Consider the following 23,175-nt stretch of genomic DNA (forward strand, 5'->3'; position numbering starts at 1 on the left):
TTATTCATTCATTCATCAATAGAACTTAACGATTCAGAAACCGTCCTCATTAGTAATAATCGCTTGTTATTTTAAACACAAGCTATTGTAATAGTTTTGCATGAAATAAGATGTTTGTCAAAATTTTATTCGTATAATTATATGGTTTTGTAACTTTTATTTGAGTGTTAGCTGAGATTCTCTATTGACTTTGTTTTGGAGAAAACTTCAGAGTTTGTTTTCTCTATGTTACGCATCTAGAAAGGGTTCAAGTTCGTTTGTTCATTGGTTTATTCCGTCCGTCACGGCCACTGTCCTGTTCACATTTCTGTTTAGTATTTGCCTATCGGGTCTTCGGGTTGTGTTGTCTGCCGTCTGGTCATAACAAACCAGTTTTGTTTAATTTTATTGTAGTTAATCAATACTATTAAAATTAAAATGTGAAGTTTTCATGAAAGTTAATACAAGAAATAAATCAAGCAAATATGCATACTGTGAACATTTGGTTAAGAGGGATCTCTCTTTTGTTTAGTTTTTATATTGTTTTTTGTGATGATAGAAAAGAAACAATTGCAGGTACAGTAAATAATATTAATTATTTAACACTGATATAAAGTAAACTATTGATTAACTAAATAAATTATTAAATTTAGTGTGTTTCTGCTCAAGAACTATTTGACCATTAGATTATAATTTTAAATTATTTAGTCATGTGAATTTTATAATATTACAAATAGAAAAGGCTCTTTTGTTTAAAATGATAAATGTTAGTACCCTCTACAGTTTCTTATTTCATTAATGGGTAGATTAAGTGGCCTATATGAGTGATTCGATTCTACAATTTCTTTAACTTCAAATATTAATCAACATATTATTAATTATAATTATACTTAATGTAAACAATAAGATCCAACTAATTTTTGGAGAATTCCGGACCCGGTTTTTATATTGAAGAATGTAATCATCGATACCTAATATTCGCATATCAAATCCTAAGCTATCAATCGATATAAAAGAATCTATAGTCCTCAATAACAATCATATGTTTTAAATTAAAATATGAATTTAATATTTACAGTGATAAAACAAATTATTATAACCAAAATTAGGAAAACTGCAGATGACCATATTTGCTCCTCTCACAGTTACAGTTGTTTCTTTCCAAAATATTTCACATAATGGGTTATTTGGGTACGAGTCCAACATGTTGAAGTCACGAAAAACATGTCTTATCATCTTACAAAGCAATGTCTTGTAGTTTTCTAAAATTGACTGCCATTGTTAATAATCAAATGTTACTTAAATATAAAATTGAAATATTACATTACGAGTGTTATTTGAAAGTGTTTACAGCTGTTGATATAGATTATTTAAGTTGTTCAAAATAATTAATCGTTATCGATTGATTATATTGATGGTTATGATTAAGTAATATCGTTTGACAATTTCAATATAAAAAACCAGGTCCGCTTATCGTACCCTACCCGATAAATAATATAAAACAATTAATCTGCAGAAAGTCCTAAAAGTTAAACAACAAAAAAGGAACTAGTATTTGAATTGGCTGACATTAACACTTTTACCGTATCATTAAATTACAATCACTTACTGTACAGTATCATCCGGTCTCACAGACCTGAGGGAGGTTTTTTGCTGTTTTTGGGCTATTCTTGTTTTTTAGTTCAGATTTAAACATGAAATATATTTACAATTATTCCCTGTTGATAACAAAACTACAATTAATATTTTTTAAATGTTTATAATTGCAAAAAATTATAAAATTTAATAATTTGGGGAATATAGGATGGAAAATAATATTATAGAATACTGGTATAGTATAAAGCTGTATTTACCAGTATCAGAAATACACATACATTTTTACAAAAGCAATTAAAACTTAAAAAAAGGCATAAGTACATACAAAAAAGTATCCACAGATTTTAGATATTCTGAACACATGAAATGCACAACTTTCTGCTGCACTCCAAACAGATGGGTTGTCCGCATTTGATACATTTGTAATTGCTTTCCTTAGCAGCTGGGCACTTGGAACATGTCTTCCGTTTTTCCAGTTTGTCACTAGGAACACATTCATTAGGATTTGCAGCTTCTGTTTCTCCAATGTACTCCGTGATGACGCGTCTAATGTCTCTTGGCAAATTTTGAATTTCTAGGCGTCTTGTCATGTGAGGCTTTATAAGTTTTAAGGTCAGACGTTTTATGAATTCAAATCTTGTAATGATTGGATTGTTACCCAGGTAATGGTCCCCTCAAAATGTTGTGTTTAGGTGTTCTGCGCTGCTTGGGTGGCTCCTTTCTGCACCATATGCTACCATCTTTCCTCCAAAAAAAGTCATCTTCAGATTCCTGAACCAAATAATTTTCGACACTATAGTGGATATCATCTTCATCTTCCAGTTGGGGTTCATCAACAGCAAAACTATCATCACTTTCACTTTGATTTAGTTTGTTATCAGACACTACATAGTTTGGATCTTCATCCGAATCGTCAACAGTTTCATCGTCACTGTCATCCCCTTCAACGTTATGTAGGAGTTGTAAAAGTCACTCGTTAAATCTTCCATCGTTTACTCTTAAAATTTCCGAGTCACTCATGATTATAACAAGTTATAATAAAACATAAAAACTAATATATACAAACACGTAATAACTATTCACACTTTATCCATATCACCCGGTATGACAGACCGGTAGAGTAGTTACAGTAACCGTATGGTCCGGTACAGTAGACCGTAGCGCTCACAAAATAACTGGACTGATTCAAGGTCAAACGTCCTAGACAAACTAAAACCAATCAAAAACGGCTCAGAAAAGACCGGTTGACAGCTACTGAGCGTGGAGGGGGCAACCGAACACCAGTAGTGCCAATTTCAGAAACATGAAATTCCCCTGCGGTCTCACAGACCGGTGATACAGTAAAAGTGTTAATGGATCTGACCATAAGTGTAGTCTACTTCACAGGTGATACATTGCAATGGCGACTAACATAAAACATCCCTCTTAGCTCTCAGTGGGCTACTGTAACAAATAAAAGTTTAGAAGGTCTTGTCACGAATGGTTTATAACATGCTGGCTGAAATGTGATGAGCAGGCACCACGACAATCGAGTAATTGATTATTCCGATTATCTAAACTACCAAACAATAAAAAACCAAAATAATGAACTGAATTACGTTATAGGTATTTCATATTATGGTATAGTTGTTATATCTGAAAAGTAATAATTTAATGATAACTAAACATTTTTATACAATGATCAACTTTAAAACTTAGTTCTTATTATTTTAAATGGTGTGTATCTAATAGGTTGTGACAAAAATAACAAAGGTCATCACCATTATAGGTCATTACTTAAATACCACACAAATTTTTTTTTTTTTTTTTTTTTGTTCACTTAGGACAAGAAGCTTATAAATTGCACTTAGTCCTGTAAGGACCTTTGCGCTGCTTCCGGAGTGATAGGATATTCAGGATGGGTAAGGTTAGGGAGTAGGGGCCGCCTCCTATCGAGATCCATGAGGAAGAATTAGGGCACTACATCTCAAAGTCATCCCGGAAGAAGGGAGGCCAGCTGTGAACCAGCCTCTCCAGTCAAAGTAGGCGGGGGTGGCACACCCTTGTTGAGGTTAACAAGAGCCTCTGAGGTAAGGGAACAAACCCCACCAACTCCAACAGCCATCCTCCACAGTAGGCTAGACCTATCGAATTGCCCACGAATCCCAGAATCTCAACATTTGCGGTTAGTGATGTGCCGCTACTGGACATCCATAAGGTTGCCCAGATTGAAGTGGCACATCGGTTTTTTGCTGTGCCCAGTGGTGGGTTCAACTGGTAGGTATAAACCAGCCAGAAGTGATCCCTGCTGGGTAATACCACACAAATGGTTTTACAATGTTTTGAATTAATTTTAAACAATATTGTTATAATACATTAAAAACATCTATTATTAAATTAATTTTAAATAACTACAATAAGAATGGTTTGGTATTCAATAGTTTAGCTGTTTCTAATTATTAATTTGGTTCTTGGTGGCATTCAATGCGTTCGATGGATTTGATTGTCTTGGTGGCAGCTTATTATACTGCAGCAGATGGCCAAGTAAATCCCATTAGGCTGACTCTCTAGTTCGTGATTCTATGAATACTTTTAACCTTCTTAGCAGCTCCAGTCAGTGATGTAGTGTGATGGAATAACCACATTTATTCTACTATAAACTCCCTTCTGGGGTTTAGAGGGATGTATTTCTGACAATTTAAAATATTACAGGTGCAATGATCTGATTTCTAGATAAAGATCTAGTGTGACAAGAAACTTACATTTGCTCTATTTTAAGAAATAGAGCAAATGTATTTGTAGAAATGCTTATTTCAAAAAATACTCTTAAACTCGATAGACTCTACATGTCCATTAATCAGGCATAAAATTAAAATTAAATTAAGATCATTATACTGTACCTAGAATTCAGAGGGTTAAATGGAGGTAACTTACACCGTTTAATTCTTGAGTAGAGATAAGCGGAATCGGTTTCTTATATCCATATTAACAAACGATATTGCTATTTAAAAATTACAACCATCGATATAATCAAACTCTCATCAGTATCAACTGTAAACACATTTTCAGAGTGTAAACATAATATTTTGTTTTAAATGTGATGTCATCTAAATATAAACTATATTAATTTATGTTTAGAAAAATAAACTAAATAGCGTTTAAGATGATTGACTTTGTATTCTTTGTTTTAAGATGTTTGTTTTGTTTTATGGTTTTTTTATTATTAACTGGGCAGTATGATAAGGGGCAACCATTACAATCGAATCATGGGTATTTCCGGTTATCTAAAGTACCAAACACTAACAAACCAAAGTGTGAACTGAATTAAATTATATGTATTTCATATTATGGTATAGTTTAGCTTTGTTTTTATGTCTAGAAAGTAGTAATTTATCGATGAGTTAGAAACTATGTTTATTTATTAAATGTAACAAACAAAGTAGTTTAAAATCTTACTTCTTACTATTTTGAAGGGTAAACTTATCTGACAGCTTGTGATAGAAATAACGGAAGTTCATCACCATATTAGTTGCGCCGTTACTCAAATACCACACAAATGATTTTAATTTGTTTGAATTAATTTTAAACAATCTTGTTACAATACATTAAAAACAGCTAGCTTAAACTAATTGTAAATAACTGTTTTAAGAATGGTTTTATATTCTAACAGATTAGAGCTAAGTGATATGGTGAGCTGGTTTTTTATTGCAAGATGCACGAGAGTTTGAGCATTGGTGTGGGCAGAATAGTATGGTTTTAAATTCCAAAAAATTCTCTTCTGTGTCATTTCATAGAACAAAATTTCTAGTGACTTATGATTATTATTTGTGTCAGATCATCTACTGAACCAGCAGTCATCAGTAAAAGAGCTACAAGTTTTTCTTTGCCATAATTTAAGTCCTGTTGAGCATGTTCGCAGTTTGTGGGGCAAGGCTTTGAGAATATTGAGAATGCTATCACGGGTCTCTCGCCATCCAAATGAACCAATGTCATTAAGAGCCGAATATATTATGCATACATCCGCCGTATTTTGGAATATTTTCCACTGTATGGTTCCCTTGTCAAGTTTACCTTAGGCATGAACTCCAGCATGTCCAGAGAAAATTTGTTAAAATTGTTGGCTACAGGCTGGGATAGTACCAGTCTCCGACTTGGAAAAAACCTAAAAACTCCCTGGAGGCCAGAAGAGATGTTAAAAATACCAGTTCCTTTACAAGGTTGTCAACAATTCGATAGATTCTCCATTTCTTCTGGAACGTGTGACCTTTAGATCTCAATGGTGTGCAAGATTCCTGGAGTTATTTGAGAGAAGGCACTATTCGTCTTTCCTAGAGTCCAAAAAGCATGATGGAGCAGATACAACGGCTGGGCAACCACATCTCTAGTCACAAACACTTTTCTCCTGTTTCTCTAACTTATTTAAAACCTATGTAAGGTACACTCTGTTGGAGTTGAGTGACATTTTGTTAATAATTTATTTACTTCTTGTATTGGCTTTTTTTACTATGAACTATGTTTTTTGTTGAAAATGTTTAGTTATGTATGTTGTTATTCACCATTGTTGGATTGTGTAGTTATTATTTACTTAAATTTATTACATGTTTATCACTGTGTATCAGCTATTAATATTGTAAAAATTGGATGTATGTCCGTTGAAAATAATGATGGTTTAGGTACATTTCTAATCAATAATTTTGTTTTGATTATTGTGGTGGCGATAATTATACTGTGCTTAAGCAACATTAAAACTGGGTTTGCTTATTGTACTCTACCCAACCCTTTGAGTGCCAAATGCTTATTTAGGGGTTGACACAGTCATGCCAAGCATTTATGGCTGCTTTAGTGCCAAGCCCTCTTTGGTATATTGTTTCATCGAACAATTCACAACTTTAAAAAAAGTAAACATGATAGAATAATTTTTTTTATTAAGTAGGAGTGAAAAGTATGCTATAACTTACAATAATTATTTGAACAATAAAATTTGTTAATTAAAAAAATGCAAAGAATCTAAAAATTTTAAAATAGGTACAAAATTGTAATTTTCTGATCTTGATTTATTTGTATGCACCTTTTTATTGTACCTATTGTTCCTGTAAACAGGAACTAACATGCTAAGTTCCAAAAAATTAATTTAAGTAGCCTATCTATAATTAAAATTTGATATTTTTGTTATACAAATTATTAGTACAAAATGTTACAAATTTACATTTGTATGTAAGTTGACTCTAATATTTGGTAAATAGCTCTAATATTCAATAACAAATCAAATCGAAATAGATAATATATTTTTATTTGATTTATTGTGTTGAAATGAGACTAAGTACAAATGTTAACATTTCTTTAAAAAAGTAAATATTTTAAAAGCCGATATAGTCGGCCCGTAGCACTTTCTAGAAATACCGGTGGGCGAACCTTGTTCAATTAACCTGAAACTGTTTATAATATAAAGAGAAATTATTTTAAAGAAGATTGATGAACACTGTAATTGTCTATGACTAAAAATGTATTATTATAAATGTAATATAGGTAACTAGCATTTACTCCTGGCTTTGCAATTTTCTAATGAAAAATGGGCATTGTGGGCATATTACTTTTAAATGACATTCTAAACAATCCTGAATTTGGTTATTACCATTAAAAAGTATTTCAATCTCCTGATATGTTTAATTTAAGTTTAAAGAGCAGTGTTTAGGGCCCTCAATTTGGAGAGTGAAAAAGCTTCTATAACTAGCCTATTGTTAAGTAACTCAAATTTCTCTCCAATATATCATGATAACGATTTCAGTAACAAATTAACTATTTTAGGCCAGCATGGGGGAACTCTATAGTCAAAGTTCTTTGCTTTTTAGTTAACACACTCATGATGTAATAACACACATGATGTTATTGGGGCTATATATTTTACTTACTATGAAAAGTACATGTTATTACAACGATCGGTTCTTGTTTCCTGCTTCCGAAGTATTTATTTTATCAGGCTAAGTTTGAACTATTGGTCCTTTCTTGGACTTTACAACTTTTGGTGGTTAGTTTAAGTGATGATATATGGAATCAATTTATTCCTATATACATGTGTATGGACCAAAGCCCCAGCTTGCTTATTTTGATCTCTTCTTAAAACTCATTTGATTTTATTCTTTTTTATTCTCTGTTGATGGATAAATATTAGATCTAATGTTTTATAATTATTAGAAATGTAGCATAATTGCTTATAATCATATAAAAATTCCTATGTTTATAATTAAACTTAGTTATTAAACATAAATTCAAAAATTGCAATAAAAAACTATGAATGACAGTTAAATAATTTGGTATAGTTGTAATTAGTTAAAATAGTATGTTAGTTATAAAAAACCGAATAAGAACAATTGCATAGGTTTGTTTTCGTCACAAAACCGTTTTATCAACCGACAGCTTCACAAGAATTCATGATGCAGTGACCTTTAATAATAGCTTAATTGGCATCTGTTAGTCAATCAAGTGATGAAGTGAGAAGTTCCCCAATCTGTTAATTGCTTAGATTTAAACTGACCTTTGTCCAGGTTATCTTTGCTCTAGTTTGGAGTTGCTGCAGACCCTGTATACAGAACAGTTAACCTTTTTCTTGCCGACTAACTTGTTTAATCTTTATGTAGTAATTAAGTAACAAAGTATAGTCAATTTACAGGTTATATAAATTTGGGCAAACTGGATTGGTTTGTGATTGAAGTAAACATTTGAAATAAAACATAAATAAACATACATTAAGCCTACTACCACACCCAAGATATTATTTCAAAATTGTTTTGCACTTCTTGCTCTCGGGATAGTTCCAAGATTTTACTGCAAGATCATAATTATATTTACTTGTATTTAAAAGTTTTTTAAAGGCCATAGCGTCAGTTTTAAGTATATTATATCAATGAAAATGTTGTTTTTGCAGCTTATTGTTTCAAGAGTTTTTTCTTTGTTTGTATATCATGATATGATTCCTAAAAGGATATTACATAATGAACTTTCAAATATATATATTTTTCAGTACACCTATTATCTATAATGAAACAAGATAAGGTTTTAAATTTTTGGGTATCTTGGAATTGTATTTTTATTATAGTAAATGTACGAGTGCTAACCTTTCCTGTCACTTTCACTTTTAGAATTTTATTTAAAAAATTATGATTCTTTCAAAAAAATAGTAGTAATTTACTATAATATTACTACAAATAGTTTGTAATACATGTTCATGTTAGTTTGTGACAGATATTTATTTAAAATAGTAATAAGGATTGTGTTAATCACTAATTTCACAGATAGCTTGTAAGTCAAATGTGACATAGGAATAACCTTTGGATGCATACAGACGTTATTCACTTGAGAGTCCTTGGTAGATAAAGGAGTCATTCATACCCATGACGATGACAGTCATGATTCACCAACAGGACGTCTTAAATGACTTGCTCATTAGATGATTAACCATAGCAAGATTAGCCTGCTGTGATAATTAATTCAGAACCCGTAGTTTTTTTAATTTTTCACAATCGAATAACATCAACAAACACAATAGTTTATGACAATACCTGGAATAAGAAAATAAATCACTAATTTATAAGTAATGCCAATTTAGTTTAAATATAATATACTATATAAATATACTATTGTTCATTGTACAAAACTTATGAAAATATATACATTGTTATTTCGTAATTTTATGACACATAATTTATGTTCAGAAAGTAAGTAATAGAATAGCAATATTTAAATATTTTATATATAGAATTGCTATAATTTATAATTTGTATTTATTTTTAACTAGAACCAGATATCAAAACGTATCACAAAACCATAAGCTAAAATAATTTCCAATAAAATTAAACTGATATTCAGTTAAAAAAGTTAATGTGAAGTATTGATTTGTACTAATAATAATAATATTTATTGTCATATTAAGTTTTGCACTCATCGACAAAGTCACTTTACAGCCAGTAGCCAAGTCAATAAATAAATACATGTTTACATACTAAAATATAAGTGATATGTAAACACATCCAAGAAATATAAACAATTATCCTTATTTAGCTTTAGATATAATTATAAATTAATATGGGATACAGCAAAAAATTCATCTACAGAATAAAAAGGATTGTTTAGAAGCCAATTATAAAATTTATTGCAAAACACTTTTTTAGGGTATATATTTATTAAATTACGTAATTTGTTGTAAATTTTTAGTGAAACAACCTGGTGACTATTAATGGTTTTATTTAGTCTGCAGAAATTGATTGTAGTAAGCCTACTTGCCTTACTCGTAGTATTGTAGCTATGATCAGCATACTTAATATTGTTAGGGTATTGAAAAGTATACAAAACTAAGTCATATATGTATAAGTTGAAAATAGTTTGAATTTTTAAGTTTATAAATAAAGGTTTACAATGTTCTAAAAACTTAACACCACACATGATCCTGATTGCTCTTTTTTGTAAAATTAATATTTCATCTATCCTGCTGCAGTTTCCATAAAATATTAAACCATATCTAAAAATTGATTGGAAATAAGAAAAATAAGCGGATCTAATATAATTTGTTTCAATACAATTAGTAAGCTTTTTAATTAGAAAAATAACCCTAGATAATTTTGAGCTAATGTAATCAATATGAGAACCCCATGTTAAATTTTTATCAAAACAAACTCCTAGAAATTTTACTTGATTTGAATATTTATCTAAATTATTATCAATACCAATAGCTCTTAAAGTAAAAATTATGTTTTGGGTTTTATCTTCATTTAAAAGAAAACCGTTTGCTTTAAACCAATCCGATACCTTATCCAGAGCACTTTGTGCCAAGATATTAAGCTCATCAATGTTTGAATTAATGTTGAGGAAAGTGGTATCATCTGCATACATTATTGATTTACAGTCAATAAAAGCAGGGAGGTCATTTATACTAATTAAAAAGAGAAGAGGACCTAAAACCGATCCCTGGGGGACACCATATTTAATTGTAACTACCTGTGACCAATCATTATTCACTAGAACCTTTTGCTTCCGCTCAAAAAGATAAGATTTAAAAAATTCAAGTTGCAAATTTTGAATACCATAGTATTTAAGTTTTAACAATAATTCCGAGTGATTTACACAATCAAAGGCTTTGCTCAGGTCACAAAAGGTAGCCTGAGCAAAAACCTTATTTTCAAATGCTAGTAGCACTTCGTGCACCAGCTTATCTATTGCATCTACTGTGGATTTACCTTTTCTAAATCCAAATTGAGAAATACTTAAAAGATATTTTTCTCAAAATAGGCACTTAGCTGATCAAAAACTAAAAGCTCAAATATTTTTGATATTACAGGAATAACTGAAATGGGTCTGTAACTTTCAGGTTTGTCTTTAGATCCCTTTTTAAAAATTGGACTAATTCTTGCAATTTTGAATTCATCAGGAAAGATTCCTTCTAACAGGCAAAGATTAAAGCAGCAGGATAGTGGCAAAGATATGTTATCAATGATTTGTTTTAGAAGATTATTGGATATTTGATAAACATCATTACAATTAGAGTTTTTTAAACGCTTAGTTGCATTGATTACATCCAGTGGTGTTATTTATTATATTCCACGTAAAATGTACATTTGGAACAGGTTTCTCAACAGACGCAAGCAGCTGCTCTGAGTTAGAAGGGTACTTCCCCAAAATAGAAATATGTACATTATTTTATATAGCGTATGTGTATATTGGTATTAATGGTTTTAATTGCTCGTGTAAGCAGTAACATAATGTATATTAATTTTTAATTTGAGTTACCATTTTAATGTCAAATTTAAAGAATAAAATATTTTTATTATACACACCTAGAGGCAATAACAATAATGACTTTTTACAAAAATTATTGATAAGAATGAAACAACACTTTAAAAAAAATAATTAATAATGGAAAGAATAAAGTGTGTTAATCTAGCACACTGTCACTTATTCTGTATATTAACAAGTGTAATATAAAATAAAAATACTTGTGTGTGTATAAGCATACCCTGGAGGGGGGTGAGGAATGGGGTTTGGTGGTTGTAACACCCTCATTGATAAAAATATTTTAGATATATTTTAACTTATGTTAAACTGAAATTATACTAGGAGTCAAGCTATACTCATAATTCGGTTTTGTTTGATTTGTTTTTATATTTTATTTGTAACAGGTGACAGATAAAGCAACACAAAACTTGTACCAAGATTATTTTGGGAATTAGAAGTCCAGTTGCAACCTGTAGGGATTGAGAAATACAATAAATCTGCCTATTTCGCACACTTCCCATGCTTTGAGCAAGAAAGACGGCGAGTATTTTCAATAAACGCCTACCGCTCATCAATGGTTAATTTAATTTATCATTTTTTTAAATGGTTAATTTTTAATAGTCTTAACATCATTTTTGTTTCTATTGTTGTTAACGGTAGTTGTTGTATTAGGAACTTTGGTTAATAATAAGTACCAATAAAGTTAGTAGTAACGAAAAAATTAAAAAATTAAAATTTTAAAATCTTTTATTTCATTCGCTGTTACACTTCTCAGTACGTTTCTACCAAAATTATACAACCACCATAGACAATCTATCAAAAATCCATGAGTAAGACATATACAAAATGAGATGTTAATCAAAACATGTTATAACTGACTTACTACATCTGTAGAAATAAAATGGCTGCTGATATGTCGGATGTTATGCAATAATACGTTTAATTGATTTTATAACTAACTATTTTAATAATAAAATGTTTGCAAAATTTGTATGTACATAACCAAAGTGAGTAAGTATTATGGTCTCTTAAATAATATTTGATTTGAGATTTATATTTATTAAACCTTTTTTTATTTTACACAATAGAACATACATTTTTGTGTGTATCAATTACATGAATAGAATATAAATAAATAAATAATAATAAAAAATTTGTTATTAGCATGTAAATGTTAAGCTCAAATAATCTCAACGACTTCATTCAAACTGTAAATACCTATCCGACCTACCGATAATGTCGATATTTGCTACTAAATAATAATAAACTTGAAGCAACTTTTATTTCAAGAGACAGAGTTAAAATATTTAGGACCAAATTAGAGAATTGAATTCTTACAAATGTTTGGATTTTAGTTTCTACTAAATTCTAACCTTAGGCTTAACTTGGAATTTTAAACACATTGTTGTTACTAAAAACAAAACTAATACAACAAAAATTAATAAAGAGGGGAATTTTAAGACACTTTTTCGATGAAAATTATCCTCCACAATTCTCTCGCGTTTTGAGTCCCCATACTATCTGGAAGACCATGCGCAACAAAAGTTCTTTTGAAAGTCTGAAGAAGAAAAATCTTGAGAAAATTATACCATATCTCAGCCAGTTGGTCAGTGCATTTTTAAAACGTTTTGGTGGTTCTTTTCTTAGAGGTTCTGGAAGTTTATTGAAGTAAAGAGCTCCTTTGTATGACGGCTTCTTTTCAGAGAGACTCAGGTGGTGGACTGGAAGAGTAAAGTTTAAAGCATTGCGAGTGTGATGGTGGTGGAAGTCTCTGTTTCTGGTTTGTCCTGAGTTGACAGCATGCAGGATCACTTCTTGAATGTAGAGGTTTACTATGGTGAGGATTTTCAGTTGTTTGAATGCTTCACAGCAGCTTTCTTGAAATTGGAGTCCTGCTAGGCATCTTATTGCTCGCTTTTGCTGTTTGAGGACTCTCTCCATGTTGCATTTGGTAGCACCTCCCCACACAGCTATGCCGTATCTGAGATGTGACTCAAACAATGAAAAGTAAGCAATTTTAGCTGAATCTTTGCTGCTGATTTGTTTTATTCTCCGTATTACATAGATGCTGGTGCTTAGATTTTTGCTAAGCTGTTCGATGTGTGGTTTCCAGGTTAAGTGTTCATCAATTAGTATACCAAGGTGTTTTGTTTGATTTTTTGGTTCTAGGTAGGGGGTTGAAAAATTTGAGTTTTTGTGTTTTGTAGAAAAATTTATTTGGACAGTTTTACTATTGTTTAATACCAAATTGTTTGAGTAGCAGTACTGTGTAGTTGTGTTTAAAGTGGTGATTAGATTTTCAGAAAGTTCTTGACTACTTTTGTTGGCTATTGTAATGACAGTGTCATCTGCATACATAACTGTGTGGCAGAGGCGTCCCAAGTAATTGGGCAGATCGTTAGTGAGAAGCAGGAATAAGACTGGACCCAGTACCGATCCTTGCGGCACTCCCAGCTGTACATTAGTAGCTTGTGATTGGGCTTTTTGTAATAAGTTGTTCTTGGTGTAGTGAATTTCTACTAACTGTTTCCTGTCATTTAGGTAACTCCAGAACCAGTCTGCTGCCTTTCCTTTTATACCCAAGTTCTTTAGTTTTTTAATGAGTACTTCGTGGTTTAGACAGTCAAACGCTTTTGTAAAATCAAGGAATAGACTGGTAGCAATGCAGCCTTTTTCTAATTGGTCTATGACATGTTCTACAAGTTGTATTAGGGCTGTGGCTGTGGATCGACCTTTTATAAATCCATGTTGATTATTAGTTAAGACGTTATTGTGTTCAAGGTGTTCCATTAGTCTTTTCAAAACAACTTTTTCAATGATTTTTGAAAATGTAGATATTAGTGAAATGGGTCTGTAGCTGCTCATGTCAGTGGTGGGTCCTTTTTTATATTTTGGGTATACTTTGGCTATTTTTAGTTTGGTAGAAAAAATTCCCTGTTGTAGTGATCTGTTTACAATGTGAGTAAGGGGACTGGATAGTTCTTTTTTACAGGTTTTAGTTAATTTTGATGAGATTTTGTCTGTGCCAGAAGAGGTTTTAAAGAATCTATTGCTTTCTGTATTTCATTTATTGTCGTCTGTTTAAATTGGAAAGAATTGTTTATAAGTGGTGGTGGTGGTGGATCCTGTTGTGTGGGGTTCGTAATATTTAAGTGATTGTTTTGGAGGGTTGTATGTGCTATGGAGGAGAAATAGTTGTTAAGGCAATTTGCTATTTCTATGGGGTCATGTATTATTTTACCCTCTTTGTGGAGATAAATTTGATTGTTTGAATTATGTCTTGCTGTCTTTTCATTATTTATTATCTGCCAGAGGGCCTTAGGTTTGTTTTCTGCATTGCTTATATGTGCTGCTGTAGATTCTTTTCAGAGGGTTTTAAGCTTCGTGTCATAATCCTTTTTCCTGTTTGCTGTCTCTGTTTTGTCCACAATGAGTCCGGTGCATTGTTCTTTTTCTAAGGCTTGAATGTACCTATCTTTAAGTCTTGTACACTCGCTGTCCCAGATCTGTTTCTTGTAGCATTTATTCTTAAATGTCTTCAAAGGGCAGGAGCTGTCAATAGCTGTTTGGATGATATTATTAAATATGTTGAAGGCTGTATCTGTGTTTTCTGTTTGATAGACAGTGTCCCATTTTTGTCTAGCTAGGGTTGATTTGAAACTTTCCATTGAGTTGCTGTTGAAAATTCTCTTCTTTGTTTTTGTTTCGGTAAAGCTATTTTGTAATTTTTTAATAGTAGCTAATTGTCCTGTGTGATCTGAAAGGCCGTTCGAGATAACTGAAGTTTTTATTAGATTTGGGCTTATGTTTGTGCAGATCCAGTCTATTGATTTTGATGTTTCATGTGTAATTCTTGTGGGTGGGAGTTGTATCCTTGTACTGTTAAATGAAGTAAGAAGTTCCTCTAGTTGAGTTTTGTCATTGTCATTTTGTCATTCTGAGTTATGGTAGAGGAGTTGAGCAAGAAAATCAAAATGGGGGATAGATCAGACCATATTTTTTGACAAGTTAAAAATAAGTTTTAATACTTTGTTAGTGAATGCACCCAGATTATTTATTTATCCTTTTGTCACAATATAATGATAACTTAATCATTATTATAACTCAAAAATATAAATATCATTGAGTTATACTGTCAGTGTTATAGAAAAAACTGTTTAAAATTTTGTTCTGATAATTTAACTGTAAAAATTCAAATAAAATGATGGTATGTAGACCTGTAGCCTTTGGGAGATGAGGATCATCTAATGAGTGTGAAATTTTCATTTTAGCAATGTAATTTCAGTCAATTATTCTATGTTCCTAAATTAATCCATAGTATAATATGCTCTATACATTTCAGAGTGTCAAACTTTCTTTTAAATAAACTATAATTGTTTTTCAGTGATAGATATGTAGAGAGTTTTGAATGATTTGACTTCTGGTTGTTAGAGAAGGTTTATATATATATATATATATATATATATATATATATATATATATACACACACACACACACACACATATATATATATATATGAGTGCTATCCAGAAGGTAACAGACGTTTTTAAATGGAGCGGCAGTGGGCGGGGCTACAGCCGCCATCTTGGTGTCAAAACACTCTGGCGTTAGTATGCATCTAGCTGTAGTCGCGCTTGGTCTGTATCTCTTCTACTTTTCTCACTGTGATTAATTAAAATGTGTGCTGCAGTTGAAAATCTCACCACTTGTGAAGTGTGTTTTTGATGGCAAAAACCATAAACCAATTGAAATCTATCGCCAACTGTGTGAAGTTTATAGAAATGGAATAATGAGTCATAGCAAAGTAAGGCAGTGGTGTACTGAACTTTAAAATGGATGCACCACTGTTAGTGGTGATAGTCGTAGCGATCAGCCTAGTCTAGTGACTGAAGATTTGAGTTGAAAATCAATGACAAAGTTCGTGAAAATCGCTGTTTGGCAATGACTGAACTTTCGCAACATTTCCCACAAATTTTACAAAGTTTACTTCATGAAATTGTTGTAGGGAAGTTTGGATACCACAAATTGTGTGCCAGATGTGTTCCAAAAATCCTTGTGGAAGATCACAAAAAACAAAGACTTGCTTGATCACTTTCCTTGATAAATACGACAAACGTGGTAACGAATTTCTCGATTGTATCGTTACTGGTGATGAAGCATGTGTGAAGCATGTCAGTTGTAAAATGAAAATGCAGTCTATGGAATAGGGGCACACACATTCTTCAAATAAGCAACAAAATGTATCCAAACTCTGTCAGCGAGAAAGATTATTGCAACTGTTTTTTGGGTTGCTATACTATTGAACATCAACAATCATCGCAGAGAGGTGTAATTAGTTTTTAATTAATTAATTTGTTGTAATTGATTTTTTATTTATTTAATGTATTACTTCTTTTAAAGATCTGGACGAACTGGAGGATTGCATTGCTCTTAAAATTGAAATGTACGATGTTGTGTTTTTAATGTGACAACGTATGTAATCTTAACCAGTAATAAATGAATATCATACCATTGAGAGGTACTGTAAAACATTGGCGAGCACTACAAAAGAAGCATAGGGGAAAATTGAGCCCAAAATTTTTTTTTCCACGACAATGTATGTCCAGGAATCGTATAAGACCCTACAGCCAATCGTATAAGACAAGTCTAGGGATGTACCATATCATATATTTCCAATGATTTTGATTTGGAAATATATATATATATATATATATATATATATATATATATTTACTTTTATAAAGTTCAGGTCTAGGTATTTGAGTTAATGTGTGTTTCTGATAATCTTATTCACCAATGATTTAATAAATACTCTTACAAATATGTGAGTTAATATGAAAACTTGTCACAATTGAATTGATAATATCTACTTCTTACAGTTATTAACAGTGTTTATGAAAGGTGATATTTTATACATATAAGAAGCCATTACATTTGTTGAGTAATTTAATCTTTAGTTAATGATTTTAAAATCATTAAAAAATAGTTAATAAATATTATCATATTTAGAAATTATTATTTCCAGCAAAGTACTTAAATCGTGAATCAATTTACTTGCTGAACATAAAATACATAAGAAAATAACAAACATTACATAGTATGTATTGATATAAATTTCATACAATCTTTTATAACTGTATAGAATTTATTGTAATTTTAAAGTTTTGTGAAAATATACTCCAGTGATATATTGTAAAAGTGATTAGAAACTTAAGGTTACCATCTGTTTCCTGACTAACACCACATTCTGAACTGATACCTATCTTAGCCGTACTAACCTTGTGGTTGTGCAGTACAAGAGCCTCACGGTAGGTCTCCAGGCACCCCAATTTTTGCTCTCCTAATTGAAGCTCTGACTGTCTTCCCCATAGAGGCCAGTTCATAGCTCTACCAGGCTACTTTGGCATTCCTGTTAATGACTGGACAACTGAGATAAAAAAAACCCATAATCACAGAAGTCAGACTGTCTGCGGATTAATTATAACTGTATTATAAATCAGTACATAGTTGCTACTATCACATTCCAGATGTGTCCTCAGGTTTTCTTTGAATGATACACAGTCTGTATTTTTGGATTCCTATACTGTACTTTTTCAAGTTCTAGGTCTCAGATTTTGAAACACGTGAGCGTGATTAGATACAAGCCAGCCGTATATTTGATTAACATGCCCTCTGTCATCATGATCATGTTAAACCTCTATTCGAAACCTCACATCTTCATATGAAATGTAAGAACATTACCCACATTTCCCACTACGGGATATTATATATTACAGAAGCAATTTACCTCTGCTATTTGTGTGGTACTGCTCCACGCCTCACTATGCACATTAGTATCGCAGCCAATCACTAATTCCTCTCATCTCTCTGGAGGGTGTTGAATTCACATGGTGATGTGAAATATATGATGATGAAAGCGAGTCATCCATCCAGTGCGAGTCCCAATTAATCTGATGGTGGAAAGATTTCTGGAGCAAAATTCCAGAACAGGAATGTTGTTCACCTTGTTGCTTACAGCAATACATACTGACATCATGGACATGGGCACTAGCAAGTTTAAAACCTGTCATAGAAAGCCCTGATACTTTACACTTACAAATCTAGGGTTCTTGTATTAGGGCCAGATGAAATTCCTTCTCCAAAAACCATTTATAGAACACAGCTGAACCCGCTTTACTGTGCTGCAGATTGATCAGAAGAACCTTATCTCCATTATCAGCCGCCATACCCCCTGTCCCCAGCTGGAGTTTTGTTTTTTTCTTTTAGATTCCATAAAAGTCCTACAAGTATCGAGAAAAAAAAGGTCCACCTGGTCAGAGGGCTGCATGACTAGATTAGGCTATTTACACTTGACAACACAGTATTCCTGAGCCATGTATCTTTTAAGCAGGGGTCACTTCAAACTGTGATATACAGGGTGGAGGTCTGCAGGATATACAAATGTATGTATGTGGTACGATTCCAGACAGACCAGTCAAGTCTGCCCATGCCTGAACTGACACCATTACTGCGAGGCGCCGAGGACAAACACCTACGCAGAGTGTAGTTTCAGGGCACTAACCTAAATCATGGTGTTCAGCTAAAGTAGGGCTACCTAATGCAGGATGCTTGACAAGCATTGATACGAGTCACCCATCAGCTGGCCTCTGATCTCCCCATTGGTCTTGAGTGACACTAGAGGCAATGTCACCTCTGGGAAGGTAATTTCCTAATTCATTGGGATCACCCAAACTGAATCTGCCCATCCTCTAGATACCCTGAGCAAAATCAATAATGTGTAGAGTTCCACAATGCTTTAGAAGTTATTAGCAAAAACCCATCTCGCCCCTTGGTGGTCTCAAGGATTATTAAGGCAGATATACAGTGTCTTTGAAAAAGAATGCCGGGATTTTGAACAGGTGTTACTTAAAATCTATGCAAGATAACTAAACCATTTAAACATAAAATTGAAGTTAAAATAGCTAAGTTTTGTTTTCTGTGTAGATGGGAGGAAACATTGACATTGGTATGCGCAGAACAGCTGCACGTTGGAAATTTTTTTAAAGTCAGAACTAAAAATATCAATGTAACTTATAAATTTCCAAAATAGTGTCATTCAGTACTTTTTGAAAATAAGATGGGGATACTTTAAAACACCTGCAATAAACTATCTTAAATAGTACAAATTAAAGATATTGATGAGCATTTTAATATGAAAATAAACTTAAATCATAAGACCAACAGAATGTTAGTTTTGATTTGTTAAGTACACCTAATCAAGTTTATCTTATAATAAATGATCCCTTATAAATTGATTGATTTACCCATCACATCTGTTTTATCCCCCAGAGGATAAGATGAGTGTTACTGGAGATTGGATTGTCAGAAATTTTGTTTTAGTGGTATCTTTAGTTTTGTTTTAGGAATATATTTAACTTGAGGCTAAATTTGATAATATGTCTTAATGGTTTTGAGTCTATCAACTATTAGAGTGCCATAGAGCTTGATCTAGGCTCAGCCGTATTATGCAAGAAAAGGGCGGAAGCATGTTATGATTTTATTTATTATAGTATAACTATTTATGGCTGAAATTTTACCAAACACCACTTGAAAAACTGTTTGAAATTTTCTTCTTGGACTGTCTGTAAAAAAATCAATACAAGCTGTAGAACAGAATCTACTTTCAGCTGATTATAACTCTGCAGTTAATAGCTCCTGTTTGTTTACATATACTATTTCGTGTTGTTGATATATGACTGGTTAAAAATAAATTTATAAGTTAAGCTATTTCATAAAGTTATATTGGAAGACTGTTACAAGAACATGTTATCACTTAACTTTATCTTACACTAAGTGTATCAGTGTTGGAGCAAGATTCTGCAATTCTAGAAATACGTAATATTTTTCAAAGCATTAAAATGATCGTGGAATGGTTTCATTTGTTATAGAAATCTAGCACTTTTTATAACATTTCTAGAGTACATATCAGGAAAGATGAAACACAACAATATAATGCAATGTTTACTTGGTAATTAACAGTAAAGAAAAAACTGAGTTTGTGATAAAGTTTTTAAATATTTTTCTCTGAGGACATTTTCGGTCTAGTATTGTTTTTACATGATTTAATTACTTGTTTTTGATAGCTCTTTACTTTAACAAGAAGAACTCACAAATTAAAAAATAATTAATATAGATAAAAACTCAACCAAATTCCATGATGTGCAATTGTAGGCAAACTAAAAATATTTCCTACTGTATTTTTTTTTATTTTACTAAACAATTCTTTAAACAAATAAAAATAAAACAGCTTTAAAATTTTAATATGGTAAATTTTTAATTTTCTCAATTTTATTTTAAACCTTTACATTGTTATTAAAATTCATGGAACTTCTTGAATACATAAATATCCTATCAAATATTCTGGATTTTTTGGCAAAATATTGTTTATAACAGCACGAAACAGGTTAATGTAAAAATTGTAAATGTTAAAATAATTCCTTAAATGTTAATTCATTAAAAGTTAAGAGAAGGCATATTGACTTAAAATAAACAATATATTAATAATTATATGTTGTATAATTAATTGTATTCCAATAAACAAAATATTTAATAGCATCATATTGAAACAATTGTAGGTTTATCCAGATCAATTTAAAATCAGTGTTCTATTCGTCTGGTGATATTAAACCTGAATAGAGTAGAGGAGTAAGTAGTTTAGAACAATTCAGAGCAAGTAACAGAAGCAAACAAACATAATAAAAAGTCCCCAAAGAGTTTTGCAATCCAACGAAAGATTTCAGATCCAACTACATTCCAACTTGACTCCTTAAAAGCTCAATCACTAGAAAATGATATAAAAAGTTGATATAGTAATTGATTTCTAGTTAATGTCAAGTAACTGTTAGCCAACGAAGTATTGATATTGTAAATTATCAACGTTAACTTTGTATGATAATTAATTAATCATTTTAATATAGTTCTTATCTAATACAAAATCTAGCAATTTTATGGATTAAATGTATTTGGTTATGTAGTAGTTTTAACAACTATTATACCCTAATTTTCATAAGCTCCAGACTCTGTAAAACACTTAACAAGCTTTGTAATTGGTTTAAAATGATAATTTAGTCAGATTGTTGCAACTGTCCATCCATAAATTCCAAGAATAAAAGTTCTGGAAGAAAGAATTCCTGTAGCCTTGAATGAACAGCTTGTTGTATAGTTGAATACAGTCCAAAAATAGCATGTCTGTTGATTGTGGCGGTGTTAGTAAATGGTTTCAACACTCGCCTATTTCAGGCCATGTGTGTTTAAATGGCTGTTAATGATGACAGTGAGACCTGCCTGATGATAGCCAGTCCTGCTCATCATCATGAAGTTGAGTAATATCAGCTTGCATCGTTCGGTGGACATCACTGCCCGTTACTGAAAGGGGACCCAACGGGAAGTGAAGTAATGTTGATTCAATTGATCAATTGTACTCCGTTTGGTCTGGGTGCTTCTAGTGACTCCAATGAAATTGTTTTTCACATTTTTTATAAGTAAATTGCTATTTCAGTGAGAACACAGTGTTGTGTAAACAAATTATATATACGAGTTATTATAATGAAAATGGTTATTTATTGTATATCACTGAATTTAAATCTAAATATCTTATTATACCACTGTAAACAGTGTATTATATTAAATAAAGTACCATTGTAAACTTGAAAACAAATGAATTTTTATGATTTAACCATTTAACCTTGGAATATAAGAAATGTAATATAAAATATGTATAGCAAATATACAGTTGCGTATTTAGGGACGGCTATAGGGGCTGTAGCCCAGCGTGGCAAAGGTTTTAATAAACATACGGAAACAATTTAATTTAGAAAATTAAGGTTGTTTATGACAAGGCTCATGTACTGCACTGTTTAATACAAAATATTAGAAAGTCAGACTGTCAACTTTAGTCAGTATTGTAGTATAGGGTGGCAGAAATAGTGTACTTTCTGTTGATATACGGATAAAGGAAAATAACTTTATCTAATAAAAATTTAAAAAGTTCATCAAATACACATTGGTCAGTGAGAGATGATGCTTGCAAGGTATTGAAAGAAGATTGGAAAGAAGTAATGGAAGCACTCAAAATTATTTTCAATTGTGAAACAGAAAAGGCAACGATACAAATTGAAGCCGGTGGCTACCTTTGCAAGCTTTAAAGATTGGAAACTGCATTTTTTGTCAATTGTTTGGTGAGATCTACTCAACAGATTTAATATTACTAGTAAAAAGCTGCCATCATCTGAAACCGATTTGTCAACAGTAGCACTAATGTATGGATCATTATCAGAGTATATTAGTAGCATATTTTCTTATGTAAAGAGTTATGAAAATGCAGCTTTGCTAAAATGTAAAATCTGTGTATATGAACGTGAAATTAAGAAAAAGAAGGTGAAATAAAACTTCTAGGCAGAATGAACTTTAAAATTGACACCCTATCTAATGAAGTGGAAAATATAAAAGTTTTATATGATGAACTGAGCTCAATTTTTGGATTTCTCATTTGTAGGGAAAAAGAAGAACTAGACAAAGAGACACTAACTGACCAGAAGATTCACTTGCCAGCTTGCATACTTACGATTCAAATATATTAGTTAGTTTGTAATTGTAATATGTTCTTATTTTTTCTAAACTAATTGTATTACAGTGTTGGTGAACAATAAAATACATTACTATAAATGATAACAAAGATAACAGGACTAAATTGGTTTCAACTTATAATGTTGTTTATACCTACTGCGTTTTAATAAAACTTTGGTTATGACGGCAGATAGCTGCTAACCCCTGGGCGGCAAAACTTGAAATACGCCACTACAAAAATATACAAATAACTT

At 31.5% G+C, this 23,175-nt stretch overlaps 1 protein-coding gene across 1 annotated transcript in view; it reads left to right on the forward strand.

The window, feature by feature from the left end:
• Positions 1-279: 279 nt before the first annotated feature.
• Positions 280-23,175, forward strand: part of LOC124364525 (low-density lipoprotein receptor-related protein 1) — a 221,709-nt gene continuing 198,813 nt past the window's right edge. The window contains 1 exon segment of the mRNA XM_046820081.1: positions 280-555. Coding sequence (XP_046676037.1) covers positions 465-555 — 91 coding nt within the window. The 5' untranslated portion in view covers positions 280-464.

Source organism: Homalodisca vitripennis, chromosome 1, assembly GCF_021130785.1.
Source record: "Homalodisca vitripennis isolate AUS2020 chromosome 1, UT_GWSS_2.1, whole genome shotgun sequence".
In the NCBI taxonomy this organism is placed as follows: Eukaryota; Metazoa; Arthropoda; class Insecta; order Hemiptera; family Cicadellidae; genus Homalodisca; species Homalodisca vitripennis.